The following is a 16,232-nucleotide window of genomic DNA, read 5'->3' as shown; positions in this document are numbered from 1 at the left end:
GGAGAAAGCACATCGGAGGCTGTCCTCGAGATGACACTAGCTGGAATCCCACTGGGGGGATGATATGGTCCCATGTAAGGGTGTATGCTGAGTTCACCTCTTATGTGAGCCAGCTGTGAGGATTAGGCAGCCATCCTGCAAAGCCTGGGTAGAATGTTAGCATTGCTAAGGTCCCTGGAGTCCTGTCACATGAATAGCTATGACACTGTGTATTAAGGTGTACACGCACACTCTGTCCCACACGGGTGCTGATGACATCACTGACGGTGACTTTTCTACCAAAGAGTCTAGCGCCGGGTCTTTGTGGCAAGTCCCTGATAAATCTCAGGAAACTTCTTATAACAAAGAAAGAGCTATCCACACATGATGGATAGAACCCACATGTATAATTCGGGTGGTCCAGCTCTCTGCCCTTTAGAATCAGCACGGATGGGCAGAACCAAGACCAACAGGAAAGCTGGACAAAATATGAATCAAGATAAATCATTACCAACGACCCTCTGCACCTCACCCCACCACTGAGAATGAGTCTGAGGATTTGAGAAAGTGACAAGGCAGCTGCTGCCCAGTCAAACCCCCCTGTGCATGGCAGGGTCACTGGCGCTCCACTTGTCATAAAAACAAGCTTGCCTCTGGTTGCCTCTTACAGAGGAGACGGTTCTCTTCCTGAGATAGCTGCCCAAAGCAGGATCTTAACCTTGGATTTTTTGGTACAAGTGCCCCAGCAGCATAGACACAGAGCGCTCCAAGGCAGTCTCTGGACCAGTGGTTCTCAAAGGAGGGAGCGATTCTGACCCCGGGGGACATTTGGCAATGTCTGGGGACACTCTCGGTGGTCAAAACTGGAGGAGGGTGCTACTGACATCTAGTGGGTAGAGGCCGGGGATGCAGCTAAACATCCTACGTATATAGGCTGGGCTTTCACAGGAAAGAATTACGTGGCCCCAAATATCATTAATGCCAAAGCTGAGAAATCTTGGTCTAGAGCAAAAAGCAATAGGCAAACTCAGGGCATTCCCTTTCCCCGCCCCCCCCCCCCCGCTCAATTTTTTCATATAATGCAGTAATCTCATCTCTCAAGAGGTCTGAACCCAACGTTTTGGGTTTTCTCCATTAGTGTAAAATAACTTCTGAACAACAAGAACTTACTTTAGAGAAGGAGGACTTTCTGTTTCAGAAATCTAAAATGAAAAATGCATATGAATTGGTACAATAGTCATATCGTTATCAGATTAGAATGCAAATTCCTTGCAGGGAGGAGCCATACCTCCCTCCCTTTTTTTTGTGCCCTGTAGTGCCCTACTGGATATATGCCCTTTGAGGATTGATTATCCAAATGCTATTGTTGGGATAAAAAGCTGTATTTGATTAATTTTTTTACATTGTTTTTTATTAAGTTTTATTGGCGTATGGTTGCTTTACAATGTTGTGTTAGCCTCCACTGCACAACAAAATCAATCAGCCATACTGATTAATTTTTAATTTGGTATTTTAAAACTTCCAGAAACCCCAAGAACAGCCATGATTCAGTCTTAAAGCTGCCCGCCGGCACAAAGAAACCTGACAACCTTGTCCGCTCTGAGATGCTCAGACTGAGGCTGAGGGTTTGAGCATTCACACCCTTCAAAACCAGCTCGTGAGGGTGTCGCAGGGAGACTCGGGGAGAAGGGAATAAGGAGCAGATCCCTAAGACGATGCCCTCTTTCACCCAAATCGTTCCCCACTTCATTCAGGAAATGGCCTAGAGTCTGCTCTCACCCACACAAACACCAGCCCGAGGAAACTGGGCCCGTTCCTTCAGCTGCTCTTTTATGGTCATAACGCTCCTATCAATTTTTATGCGCCTCGGTTCACAAGTCCAGCTTCCAGGTTTTCTTTCCCCCACCCACCTCCCCCTTTAGGAACCCAGACCATCCCCCCGCCAGGGAGCCCTTGGTCACTGTCCCCTTCGTGAAGCCCGCTTTTGCCCAGGGCTCGTTTTGCTGAAGATAAATTCACATTTTTGTTGTCTCCTCCCTTCCTCTTCCTCCATTTTAACAAAATACAGATTAAAATGATTTCTTGGTGGTTACTCAGACTTCCCCTCAAAGTCAGAAGGTGATTACGTGTTCTGACTAACGGAGCCTGCGTTTCCAGCTTCTTCTCGTGTGGGGAGAATGAAATAAACAGAGAGAGTGATTCTGTCAACCATGGTTTAAGGGCACGACGTCACACTGTCGTTAGGAAGGTGTCATTAACAAAAGCCCTTTAGATTCCATGTGGTCGGCTTGGCTTTAGTTCTTGTTTACATGACTGGTCCTGGCTTTGATTTACTTCGCGCTTGCACCACCTATGGCTCCAGCCTGGGGCGGTGGGTACAGGGAAGGGGTCTCTTTTAGCCTTTGAAATGTGCAAAGCTCATTCCTGCCTTAGCCCCTCAGTTCCTGCTCCTTCTCCTCCTCAGAAGTCAGTTTCCCCTCATTGAGTTTCGGGCTGGCTCCTATTATATTTAGATATTGGGCTTGTCACTTCCTCAGTGAAATTTTCTCTGACTACCCTCTTATAATATGATCCTCTCTTCTTGTTTTTTAATCATAGCACTCTGATCTTTCCCCTCACAACATTTATTACGCAGGTGTAGTCATAATGATATGCATATGAAGGGTAGCACAATATGCCGCTGTAGGAGAGTAAAAATAATTTTCCCTCAACCTTCTAGGTCCTTACCTGAGACCTCCCCGTAATCAAAAGACAGATTAACAGGAGAAAAAAAAATTAATTACCTACTTACTGATTGGAGCCCCCACAAAGATATGAGACTCAAAAGTCAGGTGGGCGGTTGTGGCTTAAATACTATCCTGAGCTAAGGACTGGGACGGGTCTGGGCCTTCCGAGGGGAGGAAGGAATTTCACAGGAAGGTGAGAAAAGGAAATATATCCTAAACGAAGTTTAAAGAAAGTTCTCTCAGGTGAAAAAGTGATCTCTGGTAATAGCTCTCTTCCTGCTGCAGACCCCCTTTCTAATGTAAATGTACCTTGCAAAAAAACTGGTGATTTATACTCTGTTTCCAGAGCTTCTCTTGTGTCTGCAGTGTCTCAAAATAATCGGCTCAAAATAATCCATATGTCAAAGAGGCATATTTTGGGGTGGTGAAAGGGAGCCGAATATGCCACCCCCAAATACATCTCTTCGGCATAAGGATCATTTTGAGCTGATTGTTTTGAGAAACAGCAGACACAGGAGAAAGTGTGGTAACAGAGTGGAAGTTACCTGTTTGTAAGGGAAATTTACATTTACAGCGGAAATCTCCATTTGTAAGGGTGTCTTCCTTTCTGTACCAGGAAGAGGAGGATGACTAAATCACCAGAAACTCATCAGTGGAGGATGCAGGACTTAGATCTGCATAACAGCCTTACCCTTGTTCAATGTGCTTTTCCTGGTCACCTCCAATAATGCGCCTCCCCCAGCATCTTCTTTTCTTTTTAGCTGGAGCGGGTATTGAAGGTGGTATCTAGGGCCACCTGGAGCAGTTACTGTTTTCCTGGGTCTCTCCCATGTCATCAGGGAGGTATACATGTTATTAAAGTCCTGTTTGCTTTTCTCCTGTTAATCTGCCTTATTCCAGAGGTCTCAGCCAGGAATCTAGAAGGGTAGAGGGAAAATTCGTTCTCCTCCCCTGCACAAATACGCTTAACTATCTGCCTCCCCCACTTCTGCTGTCCAGAACTGAGCTGCCTTTCAGTCACTTGCGGATTGAGTGTATGAGATAAAGAGCATCGCTGGGAAGGGTACATTCCCCTTTTATCTTTATTTCCTATTACCCTGCTCATCATCACATTATTTTTCCTTTAATCATCCTTCAAATTTGTCTCTTCCTTGCCTTGCCCGTGACCACCAGCCTAGTTTAGGCCTCTCCGCCCCGCACTTCATACCACATTCCTTGGTTGTTTCTCCTCCTCTCTCACTCCTCTCTACTCCAGCTTCCCAAACTGGTCTTGACATCTTCTCCAACCACTCTGATCTTTCCTTCTTCAGAACTCACACTGCATTCACTCTCACACCATTTAGCACCCAACCATTCCTCATGTAACGTGTATTTGCTTTATCTGCTCAAAGGACCTGTGTCCTACACTTCTTCTACAGCCCAGGGCCAAATTTGGTACCAGGTACAAAGGAGGCACTGAATACTGCAAACAAGTCCATGCCAAGGCTCTCTACCCTTCCCTCACACTCACAGTCTCTCCAACCAGGCAAGCAGGTTTACCCCAGAACACCTGTGTTCAGGAGATCGCCTCTGCCTGTTTCTCTCTCATTTCTTAAAACCCTACCAGGCTCTCAAGGTCAGTTCAAGCCCCTTCCCTAACAACCCCACACTATATTAAGCATCCCTTCATCTGCTGTTACTCTCTGAACCTGCACTGTCTAATATGGTAGCCACTCGCCCTGTGTGGCTAGTTTAAATTGAGATGTGCTGTAAAACACCTAGGGACTTTGAAGACTTTATACAAAACAAAGAATGTAAAATAGTTCATTTATAATTCTTATATTCACTTCATTTTAAAGTGATAAGATATATTTTGGATATACTGGGTTAAATAAAATATATTAGTAAAGTTAATTTTCCCTCTATACTGTATTTCACCTATATATTTGATATATTAGTAGAATTAATTTCACAAATGAATAAAATTTATTTCTTCTTTTTTTCCCCCAGTTGTTTGTTTTGTTTTTGGCCGCGCAGCAGGGCATGTCGGACCTTAGTTCCCGACTTGGGATCAAACCCGCGCCCCCTGCAGTGGGAGCGTGGAGTCTTAACCACTGGACCACCAGGAAAGTCCGTTTGCCCCCAGTTTTTTTTTTTTTTTTTAATTTATGTATTTATTTCTTTTTGGCTGTGTTGGGTCTTCGTTTCTGTGTGAGGGCTTTCTCTAGTTGCGGCAAGTGGGAGCCACTCTTCATCGCGGTGCGCAGGCCTCTCACTATCGTGGCCTCTCCCGTTGCGGAGCACAGGCTCCAGACGCGCAGGCTCAGTAGTTGTGGCTCACGGGCCCAGCCGCTCCGCGGCATGTGGGATCTTCCCGGACCGGGGCACGAACCCGTGTCCCCTGCATCGGCAGGCGGACTCCTAACCACTGCGCCACCAGGGAAGCCCTCCCCCCAGTTTTATTGAGATGTAATTGACATACTATTTGTTGTTTTTTAAATGTGGTTATCGGAAAATATAGAATTGCCTATATGGCTCGTATTTGTGGCTCACATCATTTATCTACTGGACATTGTTGCTCTATACTCTCGTTAGCCTTTTCTCCTATGCCTTACCCTGTACTATCCTTTTTCTTGAGATGTGCTATTTCCTCATGAAATTGAACACCATCCTAGCAGGCCTAGGGCTTATTGCAGTGATGGGATACACAGGGACCCTCCATGTGACTTTGCTGGGGATGGTCACAGAATCACAAATTGCCTTGTTAGAGCATCAGGGTTGTAAAAGGCACTTTCATGCTGAGCCCAGGTAACCACAGCATCACGTGCAGTTACCAGTGCAGGAGACTTAAGGCCCACGTTTCCTGGTGGTCAGTTCAGGGCTATTTGTTAGTTCCTTGTAGCTGCAGATACTCCTGAGGTCGTTAATTAAATCCAAAGGGCTCTTAATCGGTCCATTGTTTCTCAAGATTATCTAACTGTTAATGAAAAGACTCAATCTGGGGCATCCTGAGTCTGGATTATCTGGCGATTATCAGATTTCTTTGTGAAGACATTGTAAAATAAGCTTTTTTTCATTTTTTAAAAAATCTATTTATTTTTATTGTTGGCTGCATTGGGTCTTCGTTGCTGCGCGCAGGCTTTCTCTAGTTGCGGTGAGTGGGGGCTACTCTTCGTTGTGGTGCACGGGCTTCTCATGGCGGTGGCTTCTCTTGTTGCGGAGCACGGGCTCTAGGCGCACAGGCTTCAGTAGTTGTGGCACGCGGGCTCAGTAGTTGTGGCTCGCAGTCTCTAGAGCGCAGGCTCAGTAGTTGTGGCGCACGGGCTTAGTTGCTCTGCAGCAAGTGGGATCTTCCCGGACCAGGGCTCGAACCCGTGTCCCCTGCATTGGCAGGCAGATTCTTAACCACTGTGCCACCAGGGAAGCCCAAAACAAGCTTTTTAATACTCTTATTCTCCAGGCTTTGTATCCTTCAAAATTAATTGAAGAAATAACTGAACAACTTTCTAACACAGTTCAGTTATTATTAGATCAGTGCTGTAAAATAGAACTTTCTCTGATGATGGAAATGGCCAGTATGGTAAGTGCTAGGCATTTGTGGCTCTAAAATTTTAATGAATTTTAATTTACTTGTGAATACCCATGTGGGTCTAGTGCCTACCTTTTATACAGTACCATTCTATTCCAATTTATCCTAAAAATAAATTTCTCTTCCTTCTAAAATCAGAGATCATGAACAACGTGAATCATTGGAATAATAGCAATTAATAAATATGTACCATTTCCATTCTAGATGATATTCTTCATATTTCATTCAATTAAGAATTAACATTATTACATTTATTTTCTTATGGTCTAAGGTCTCATGCTTAATTTTTAAAAGACTTTATTATTTAAGGTACAGTGATTTCCTATATACTGCCCATGCTCACACGTGCATAGCCTCCCCCATTATCAGCATCCCCCGTCAGAGTGCTACTTTTATTGCAATTGACAAACCTACACTGACACATCAGAATCACCCAAAGTCCATAGTTGACATTGTGGTTCACTCTTGGTGTCGTTACATTCTGTGGGTTTGGACAAATGTATAATGACATGTATCATTCATTATAGTATCATAAAGAGTATTTTCACTGCCCTAAAAATCCTCTGTGCTCCGCCTGTTCATCCCTCCCTCCTCCCAATCCTTAACAACCACTGATCTTTATACTGTCTCCATAATTTTGCTTTTCCAGAATGTCATATAGTTGGGATTATACAGTATGTAGCCTTCTCAGATTGGCTTCTCTCACTTAGTATATGCATTTAAGTTGTCTCCATGTTTTTTCATGCTTTGATAGCTTTCTTATTAGTGCTGAATAATATTCCAGTGTTTGGATGTACCACTATTTATTTATCCATTCACATACTGAAGGACATCTTGGCTGCTTCCAATTTTGGCAATTGTGAATAAAGCTGCTATAAACATCTGTGTGCAGGTTTTTGCGTGGACGTGTTTTCAACAACTTTGGGTAGATACCAAGGAGTATTGATTGATGGATTGTATGGTAAGAGTATGTTTAGTTTTGAAAGAAACTACCAAACTGTCTTCCAAAGTGGCTGTGCCATTTTACATTCCCACCAGCAGTAAATGAGAGTTCCTGTTGCTCCATATCCTTGTCAGCATTTGATGTTGTCAGGGTTCTGGATTTTGGCCATTCTAATAGGTGTGTTTTGATGTCTCATGATTATTTAACTTGGATTTTACTGATGATATATGATGTGGAGCATCTTTTCATATGCTTATTTGCCATCTGTATGTCTTCTTTGATGAGGTGTCTGTTAAGGTCTTTGATCCATTTTTTAATTGGATTTTCTTACTGTTGAGTTTTGTTTTCCGATCTACTCTGACCCTAAATTTTTTTTATGTGACAATTAGGCTAAATTTCAGTAGATGATACATGAAGTGAAATTAATTTTTTCATCTTGGGTAACAGGTATAGGATTTTATCTTTATTTTATCATATTATCAGTCCGCAGGGTTAGGACTGTCAACATTTACTGTGTGCAACTTGAGATCACAGCAAACAGCAGTTTAAGTTGACACCAGTGATTACCTGGGGAGGGGGACAGTGAAGGTAGAGCACAGGGCACAGGCCCCAGTGAAATGCTGCTTCTAAATTCGCCACAGCCTCCTTCTTCAGTCACTCCCTACTCTGCTCCCGGATCCTAAAAATGATCAGACATCTGAGGGAGGTGCTGAGCATATGACAGTGATGAAGATGGTGATGATGATAACGACTGTGGTTCTAGAGGGAGCTGCCAACACCAGGTTCTCACTGTGTGGCAGGCGCTAGCTAAGGACTTTGAACATTGTCTTTTCTAACCCTCAGCAATTTTGGGTCATCCTTGCTCACGAGTGTATACTGGGGTACTGAGCTTCCAGAAACAATGAGTACTGTCCTTACAGCTAAACAGATGAGGAACCAGGATATCCAAACAGGACATGCTCAGTGGCCCAGGGCAGCAAAGACCAAATATTCTCCTGGGTGAAACAAGGAGGGACAGTATAAACACCAAAAGCAAAACCAAATCATGTCTGTCATCTGTATGTCTTAGTAACCTACAAACAAGAACATCTGATGTGGGAAATTAATCAAGGGAAGCCCCTCATCCCTAAGTCACTACCACTTTTTGTTTTTGTCAGCACCGAAAGGAGCAAACTAATCTATCTTTTTTTTTTTTTTTTTGGCTGCACCACGCGGCTTATAAGATTTTAGTTCCCCAGCCAGGGATGGAACCCCGGCCCTCAGCAGTGAAAGCGTGGAGTCCTAACCACTGAACCGCCAGGGAATTTCCTAGGAGCAAACTATTCTAAAGACATGAGCATATTGGATTTTAGACCCTTAACTTTCAACTTTCTGTTAAAAAAAACAACTTTTTATTAGTAACTAGATAAATATGACTACTTTTTTCCATGTTAAGCCTTAGACCACAAAGTGCCAGTGTTGAGAATAAGCCAGTCCGGGTAGGATGTGGGCCTGATGGTAGGAAGCCGCACCCAGCAACCAGAAATTTATTATGACTCAGACCAGTTCAGTTTAATGAGAACACAGTCAATATCGGAGGAAACAAAATAAACTTACAGTAAAAATATATTTATGAAGCAGTTTCAAGGCAATAGATTCAGCTAGATTAGCATTACTAATAAACTCCTTTTTTAATGTGCAAAATAGGGTCAAAGAGAGTAAACCCAAGGAGGAAAAGTTGAGAAAGCTAGAATCTGGAAGCAAACCAACACTGGAAAACTCTGTGTGAATTCACTGTGAATGGTGGAAATATATAACCATTTAGCAGATATGCTTAACCATTTCATTAAACTCATGTCTCCACCAACACACACATTATCCTCTCCGATCGTCGCAGGGGTTCTGCACCAGGGTTATCTGGCCCCCGGGGGACACTTAGGGATGCCATGTGGCACCTGCAGTGCACAGTCCACCCCGGCAGCACAGGACGACCCACGCCCACGGCAGTAGCGCCGTGGCGTCAGGGAGGACCATCTGCTGCCTCACTTGATCTGCTGGGTTCACAGCGGAGCACTCACTGGCGAGCTGCTCAGCTAGAGGCAACTCTTCCGCAATTTGTAACGAGGGACGGAATAGGCCAGAGTATGAAGCTACTGAACTGCTTGCAAACATGGATATGCAAATTCCAGAATGTTCAGACTCACAGAAATAATTCGCAGTCCGTGGATCAATTTTAGTAAAAAGACAATTGCTAACAAAAAACAATAAAGAACAGGTTCAAAGTATTTGAAACTTGGGACTTCTTTGACCTATTTGTGCATGACATCATTTTAACAAGTTAAAATTGGTGAAGAAAACACCTTTCCACACGGTACCGTGGTAATCATTTCACAGTATGTACGTGTATCAAATCATCATGATGTACACCATAGACTTAGGTCAGTTATATCTCAATAAAGCTCGGGGAGAAAAAGGCTTTCCATATTTGAACAAATAGAGGAATAATGGGTTATCCTCACAGTTCTCAAGGCATCCAATCCCAGCCTGGAATGCCACTGACAACAGAGCTGCAGACACTCAACACACGTGACTGTTAGGAAACAACCAGGCTTCTGCTCTCTCCAGGCAGCCATGTACTCACAGGCTCCGTTCCGGGTTTTGTAAGTGCAGGTGTAGAGGCTGCAGGGCCTTGCTAGCATGGACCTCGGAATCTGGAACCTTCTCCACAGCGCCTTGCATGGAGAGGCTTGAAGAATGACCCTCAGGCGACTCATCATCACCATCTTTAGCTTGAAGTCTTGATCAGCTCCCAAGTAACTTGCAGGAACCTAATAACCCAGAGGCAAAAGGAGGACAGAGGACGAAAAGCCTTAAACAACAGAGGTGGCCGATCCTGTGGAAAACATCATTCAGATTATTAGTATGGGGGAGGGGGAGGTAAATACAGCAGGAGTGGAGTGAACCAGGCAGAGGGTGGTAGGAGATGAGGTCTAGAGGTAGTGGATGCCATATCAAGGAGACATGCAGGCCATTGTAAAGGCTCTTTCTCTAACTCAGGGTTTCTCAGCTTCGGCATCGTTGACATTTTTGACCAGATAACTCTGTTGTAAAGGACTAGTCTTTGCACTGTAGCATGTTTAGCGGCACCCTTGGTCTCTACCCACTAGATACCAGTGGCACCTTCCTTCCATTTGTGACAACCAAAAATGTCTCCAGGCATTGCAGATGTCCCTTGGAGAAGGGGAATCACCTCTGATTGGGAACCACTGTTCTAAGAGAAATGGGAACACAATGGAGTTTTCGGAGTAGAAGAGGGACATACTCTGATTTACATTTTTAAAAGCTCATTCACGGTGCCCTACTGGAAACTGACCAGGATGGAAGAAAGAAGCAGGGAGCCCATTCAGGATAATCCAGGGGCTGGAACTAAGGATGTCACAGTGGACGTGGTGAGAAGTGGCTGGGTACTGGATGTATCTTGGGGATACAGCACGTAAGGTGTGAAAGAAAGCAGTCACAGATGACTGGCAGATGCTTGGCCTAAACAACTGCAAGGATGGTCTTGCCACGAACTGAGATGGGAAGACTATGTGTGGAAAAGGTTTTGGGTGGGAAATCAGCAGCTCAGATTTGGGCATGTGGAGTTTGAAATGAAATTCCAATAATCCAAGCGAGAGAACATGGTAGAATATTCTACCTCATGGTAGAACGAGGATGAACCCCTGAACAAAGAAACAGAACCCGGCACAGGAGCTGGCAGGGAGGGAAAGATGGCACTCTTACTACTAATTCTGTTGGGTTTGAGGTGCCAAGGGGGCAGGCGAGAGGAAAGGTCTAGGGAGAGTTGGCAGTGCAGCTCTGGTGCTCAAGAGAGGTTGTGAGGCTAGAGAGAGAAGGAAAATCCCCTCCCCCCAGGGGTAACAGGTGTATAGAGACCAACAAAATGGAGTGATTAAGGAGGCCAAGACATGGAGAAGGAATGGTCAAAGGCAACCAAGGAAGGAATGGAGCATGGAAGGTCAGGGGCAAGGAGGGTTCCAGAGAAATCCTAATAGAAAGAAACTTAATTTAGCTAATGCTAGGCTACAATACGTGTAACAATACGTGAGATTATTAATGTCCAGGTATACGCTTCAGAAAGAAAGATGCTTATGAGAAAAACGTTTATGAATTTGCACCTAGACTATAAACTGCAAAATTTAGCATTAAAAATAAACTAATACTCATTATTAAATAGGCCCCAGGTGAACCCTGGAACGTATAAATGTAGAATACATTTTCTCAATAAGTTATATTTTGTTGTATAGGCACAGGAAAGGTGTGACCATGAGCTGGATGGGCCCTAGGGAAGGTAAGCTTTCTGTGCTACATGCCCTTTGCTATCACTGATTATATATGCTCTTGGATTTTACTTACACCGTCCTTATCTGCTGTTTTGCAGACAGAAATGTGTGAATGAACAGATTCTAACAGCCTTTTAGAATCACTTGTAGATTGTGTATTTATTAAATGCCTTGGCTCTTCAACTCTGCCTGGTTAAGCCATTTGTACTTATGCAAAACACCAAAAAAACAAAAAACAAAGCACAAAAACCTACTAAAGGTTACAGTTGCGTTGAAAAAAGATTCCTTGATTCTTATCAGATGGACCCTTCACTTTCTTGCCTTCTGATTTAGAAAGGAAGACAGCGTTTTTGCAATTCTCTGAAATTTAAATTAGAAGTTATGTTTCCTTGTCTTGACTGAGAAAGTTCAGCCTCCTCCTCTCACCCACTTCTTCTCTATGATCCCAATATAGGGTTGCCAAAGGTTACATTTCTATAATTGCTTAGTGTGCTGCAATTGCTCCAGCGCACTAATTGCTCCAGTGGAATGATATGAAATGCATTTCCCTCTTTCCATCAGATTTCCTCAATATTCATATTCAGTCAAAAGGAACTCAACTCATTGTTTTCCAACTACGAGTGGTGGCAGCCTTTTGCCTGGCTCCACGGACAACAGGGCAGGCGTGCAGAGGCACAGAAATGGTGCCCTTGCTGCTTTCAGCCTTTAGGTGCATTTCAGACCTGGTACTGAGTTTACAATTTCTGAGTGAAGTAGGAAAGCCCTAGAAAGTTGAAAGGTTTTCATTTCCAAAATACTCAAGAACAGTGTAGCTCTTTATCAGGACCCAGAAGGGAGAGTGGGGGCATGAGGGTGGGGAACATTGGTTCACTGTGGACTTCAGTGCAGGCTGAGAACAGAGACCGTTCTGAGGGATCTGCAGGGGCAGCTTATGGGTAGCGTGTGGACAAGGTTCTTTCACCAGAGATTTCCAACTTCTCTCCATATTCCAGCAAGACTTTTAAGCAGCAGAGTGGTGATGACCAGACTGTCAGCAAAGGAAAAAGGGGAAGCAGAAAGCAATGTGGTTTTCAGTGGTTGACAGAGAATGAACTCTACCCAACATAAGGTGTACACATCTTCATTATCTCCCCATATTTCTCAAGCTTTCTCAGCAAAAATAAACAAGAGGGAATTACACTAATAACAACGACTTTCCAGCATCCTCCGAGCAGTAGCTTTCAGCTCACGCCACAAAGAATTACAACCACCAACAGCGTCTGTATTTGGTAGGTTCTTCCCCCCTAGCTCCAGGACGGGGCACAAAAGAAAAAGGATAGAAGAAAGAATTGAGGAGTAGAGAAGACTCAGATTTGTCCACATGCTGTAACTGCTGATCCCCTGCCCTGGGGGTGGTTGTGAATCCGTCCGTAGCCCTTGGTATAGCCAGGAAGAAAATCAACAATGCAGACATGAGTGAATCCAGTTTGCTGGGCCTCGGTTTCTGAAACTGCAACCCCCTTACTTCCCAGACTCTTTGGGACGGCTATTCTACCTTTAAATGCACAAAACCGTAAGGGGGTGTAGTTTTCTGGTGACCCTCAGAGCGGAGGAACAGGATTAGAGTAGAGATGGAGCGACTCCCTGCCTCCTACCCCCATCGTACAGAGAAGCCCCGCCGGGACTGTGGCCATCCTAGCGGGGCCAACAGCTGTCCCGGCTCCGGGGCCCACTGCAGCGCGTGATCGTGTGTATGAGAGGATCCCTGTTCTCTCTGCTAGCCTACGCTCCCCTGCTGCCCACGCTCCACATCGCCTCCGGACTTTACCCGAACGTTTCCCAGAGCGGGAACCACTCTGCTCGCTACCGGGACGAGAGGTTCATGGGCGCGGCCATCTTGGACACGCCCCTTGTGCCTAGCCACGCCCCTCACGCAGGGACACGTCATTTCGCTTATTCACGTCACGTCCCCGCGCGCCCGGCCCACGTCCCGACGAAACTTAAAAGTCCCGCCCTGGCCACGCTCCCCATGTCGGAGCCCGAACCTGTTCTCCATCCAGCTCTGCACCTGCTCTCTATCCTGACTACGCCTCTGCTGCCATCGCTCCGGGCCTCCGGCCGCGGTCACGCGCCTGCGCGCTAACTTGGTCCCACCCCTGGCCTCGCCGTGGGCCCACCCCTCCTTGGAGCCGGACCATTTTTGTTGCACACCTTAGAACTGTAGAGCCGCTCCCCCACGAACATGCCGCGCCCACGTTCACGGTAAGTCCTTACACTGCGCCTACACCAGGGCCCTCCTTTCTGTTACGTCACTTCCGTCCCATACGCTACTCCGTGGCCCCGCCTCTTCATCGGCGTCCACGCCCCTGATCCGAGTCCTTTCACATCCCTCTTATCCTCTGGGCCACGCTCGTTTCGCTGACCCCACGCCCCTCTCTTGTGCCCATTTCTCTGCTTTCCACTCTGGTAATTCCTCTGCCCTCTGCCCACCTCTCCCGCAGTCTCGACTAAGCCTGTCTTGCCTTTACGAGCGGCTACGCACCGATTGAGTCCCACATTTTCAGGTCAAGCCTCTGTGCTACGCCTAGGCCACGCCCCTCCCGAAGTGGCCGTCGCTGACGCTCCTTCCCACGGTGTCCAGGCCCCGCCCCTCAAGACCGGGTTACATTCCATCCCCTCTTTATTCCACTCCCCTCTGTCCTGGCCAATCCCGGCGCTCCGCCCATGCCGCACTGTACGACCCTGAGGTCCCCGTTGATCACGCTAACTCCGCGCATGCGCATTTCCCTGCATTCCGTCATGGCCACTCCCTGGTTTCCCAGGCCATCCACTTCTGGTTGGACTCTGGCCTGGTCCACGCCTCCTGTTCTCCCTCTGCTGGCCGAGCCTGGTCCTGGGAAGCCGCAGAGAAGCGGGCGGGGCTCACGAATTTCAGGAGAAAGTCGCCGAGGTCTCGGAGCTAGATGTTAGTGCCGTATATAGGGGTGGGACGAGCCTGCGGATCTCTGCTCCTCGCCTAAAAATGGATTTTCTTCATATTTCTCCCAGTTCCAAACACCACAACTCCAAGAGTAGAAACCGGATAGGAAACGTAACTGAGGACCAACTGGAACTGTGTTCCTACCAGCTTCCCAGCCGACTTTAAATGCTAGCCGGCTGCATGGAGTAAGCGCACTCCTCTACTTCCTGATGGATGTCTCCTTCAGACGACTTTTTTAGGTACCTAGTGCCCTCCTGCTGTCTAGGACCTGTGGAGACAACACCACACTTAGATTTCTGCTTCTGGCCCCCTACTTTGAGATTAATTTTCTTTACTGTCTCCATTTACAATTCTGGGTCCACAGGAAAAAAGTGAAGAGGTTATTACCAGCTTTATTTATTTATTTTTTCCTGTCCAGAAACCTCTGAGTGGGCACTCTTAGGGGAAGGGCACTTTCCATTAGCCATTCAGTTGTTCATTCATTGAAGTCATATTTATGGAGTACTATGTTCCAGTGACAAGACAAACTTCAAGGAGCTTATAGCCTGAAGTTCCCCAGCTTGGGTTTGGATGGGACAAGAATTGATGAGAAAGGGAAGATGTGGTAAGGGGGTCGGTTATAGGTGGAAAAGGACTTGGTAAGTGCTGGTCTCTTTTTTTTAAATTGAGGGATAATTGACATGTGACATTTTATTGGTTTCAGGGGTACACATAATGATTCAATATTTATATAATTGTGAAATGATCACCACAATAAGTCCAGTTAACATCCACACATAGTTACAAATTTTTTTTCTTGTGATGAGACCTTTTAAGGTTTACTCTCTTTGCAACTTTCAAATATACAACACAGTATTATTAACTGTAGTCACCTTTCTGTACATTGCATCTCCATGGCTTATCTATTTTATCAATGTAACTGGAAGTTTGTAGCTTTTCGCCACTTTCACCCATTTTACCCACCCGCACCCCCTGCCTGTGGCAACCACCAGTCTGTTCTCTGAATCTGTGAGTTCGGTTTTTTGTTTTTCTTTGTATGTGTGTTTTTTAGATTCCACATATAAGTGAGATCATATGGTACTTGTTTTCTGTGTCTGGCTTATTTCACTTAGCATAATGCCCTGCATGTTCATTTGTTTGTTTTTGAGAAGCACAGTTTTTCTTGATTTTTAGTCCCAAAGGAAATCCTGATACCTCATCATAATGATGCTATGAACTAAGTAGGAAACAAGTATCATAAAGTATAAGTGTCATAAAGAGTTTCATACAGATCTCCTCAATGTAAACTGTTGCCACAGTCACAAAGCACAATTAAATCAATTTTATGAACCACCCAAACTTTCCTGTTTATTTGAGATCACAGGCCCTCAGTGGTATGGCTTAGCCAGGGCAGCATTTATATCATCATTCCCCACGATGGCAAGTAAGTTTTAGCTCACATGTCGACTGACTGAATAACCGCATTGGGAAGTTTTGTGGCTGAGTCCAGGCTCCGAAGGAAAATGTTCTGTAATAGATTAACAATGTCTGTTGTGGGTCCAGGATGGGTGAGTGGTTGCAACAACCTGTCTGGCATCTCTGATTTGTAGTAATAGAGGTCTTGCATGCACGTCTTTTAAGCAGTCTTCAAAAACAACATTTCGTACTGTAAGTTTTTGATGATTTCAGACAGTAGAAAGATCAAGGTCACTGTCACTGGCCAAAACTTAAGGGCAGAAACTTTGATGTGTTGATT

At 45.3% G+C, this 16,232-nt stretch overlaps 2 protein-coding genes and 1 long non-coding RNA gene across 12 annotated transcripts in view; 2 read left to right on the top strand and 1 right to left on the bottom strand.

Moving 5' to 3' along the window:
• Positions 1-6,061, top strand: part of LOC309652986 — a 28,552-nt gene extending 22,491 nt beyond the window's left edge. The window contains exons 3-4 of the long non-coding RNA XR_014258948.1: positions 4,695-4,818; positions 5,130-6,061. This is a non-coding gene — a long non-coding RNA (uncharacterized lncRNA). The remainder of the gene's footprint in view (positions 1-4,694; positions 4,819-5,129) is intronic.
• CA5B (carbonic anhydrase 5B) overlaps positions 1-14,237 on the bottom strand; it is a 30,841-nt gene extending 16,604 nt beyond the window's left edge. For 3 of the 8 annotated variants that reach the window (XM_082447218.1, XM_082447219.1, XM_082447221.1), the window contains exons 1-2: positions 13,346-13,482; positions 9,837-10,023 (exon numbers count right to left, since the gene is read on the bottom strand). In XM_082447218.1, coding sequence (XP_082303344.1) covers positions 9,837-10,023; positions 13,346-13,465 — 307 coding nt within the window. In that variant the 5' untranslated portion in view covers positions 13,466-13,482. Of the gene's footprint in view, positions 1-9,836; positions 10,089-11,792; positions 12,566-13,345; positions 13,483-13,728; positions 13,966-14,059 lie in introns of those variants that run through there. The other 5 variants (XM_082447225.1, XM_082447223.1, XM_082447222.1 and 2 more) reach the window with 5 other exon arrangements.
• CLTRN (collectrin, amino acid transport regulator) overlaps positions 13,645-16,232 on the top strand; it is a 67,606-nt gene continuing 65,018 nt past the window's right edge. For 2 of the 3 annotated variants that reach the window (XM_082447309.1, XM_082447308.1), the window contains exon 1: positions 13,645-13,779. The gene's annotated coding sequence lies outside the window, so the exon portion shown is untranslated. Of the gene's footprint in view, positions 13,780-14,405; positions 15,136-16,232 lie in introns of those variants that run through there. The other variant, XM_082447307.1, reaches the window with a different exon arrangement.

The sequence above is a fragment of the Balaenoptera physalus genome (genome assembly GCF_965194825.1).
Source record: "Balaenoptera physalus genome assembly, chromosome: X".
NCBI classification, from domain to species: Eukaryota; Metazoa; Chordata; class Mammalia; order Artiodactyla; family Balaenopteridae; genus Balaenoptera; species Balaenoptera physalus.
The sequence above is the reverse complement of the archived record's forward strand: the minus strand, read 5'-3'. Positions and strand labels throughout refer to the sequence as shown.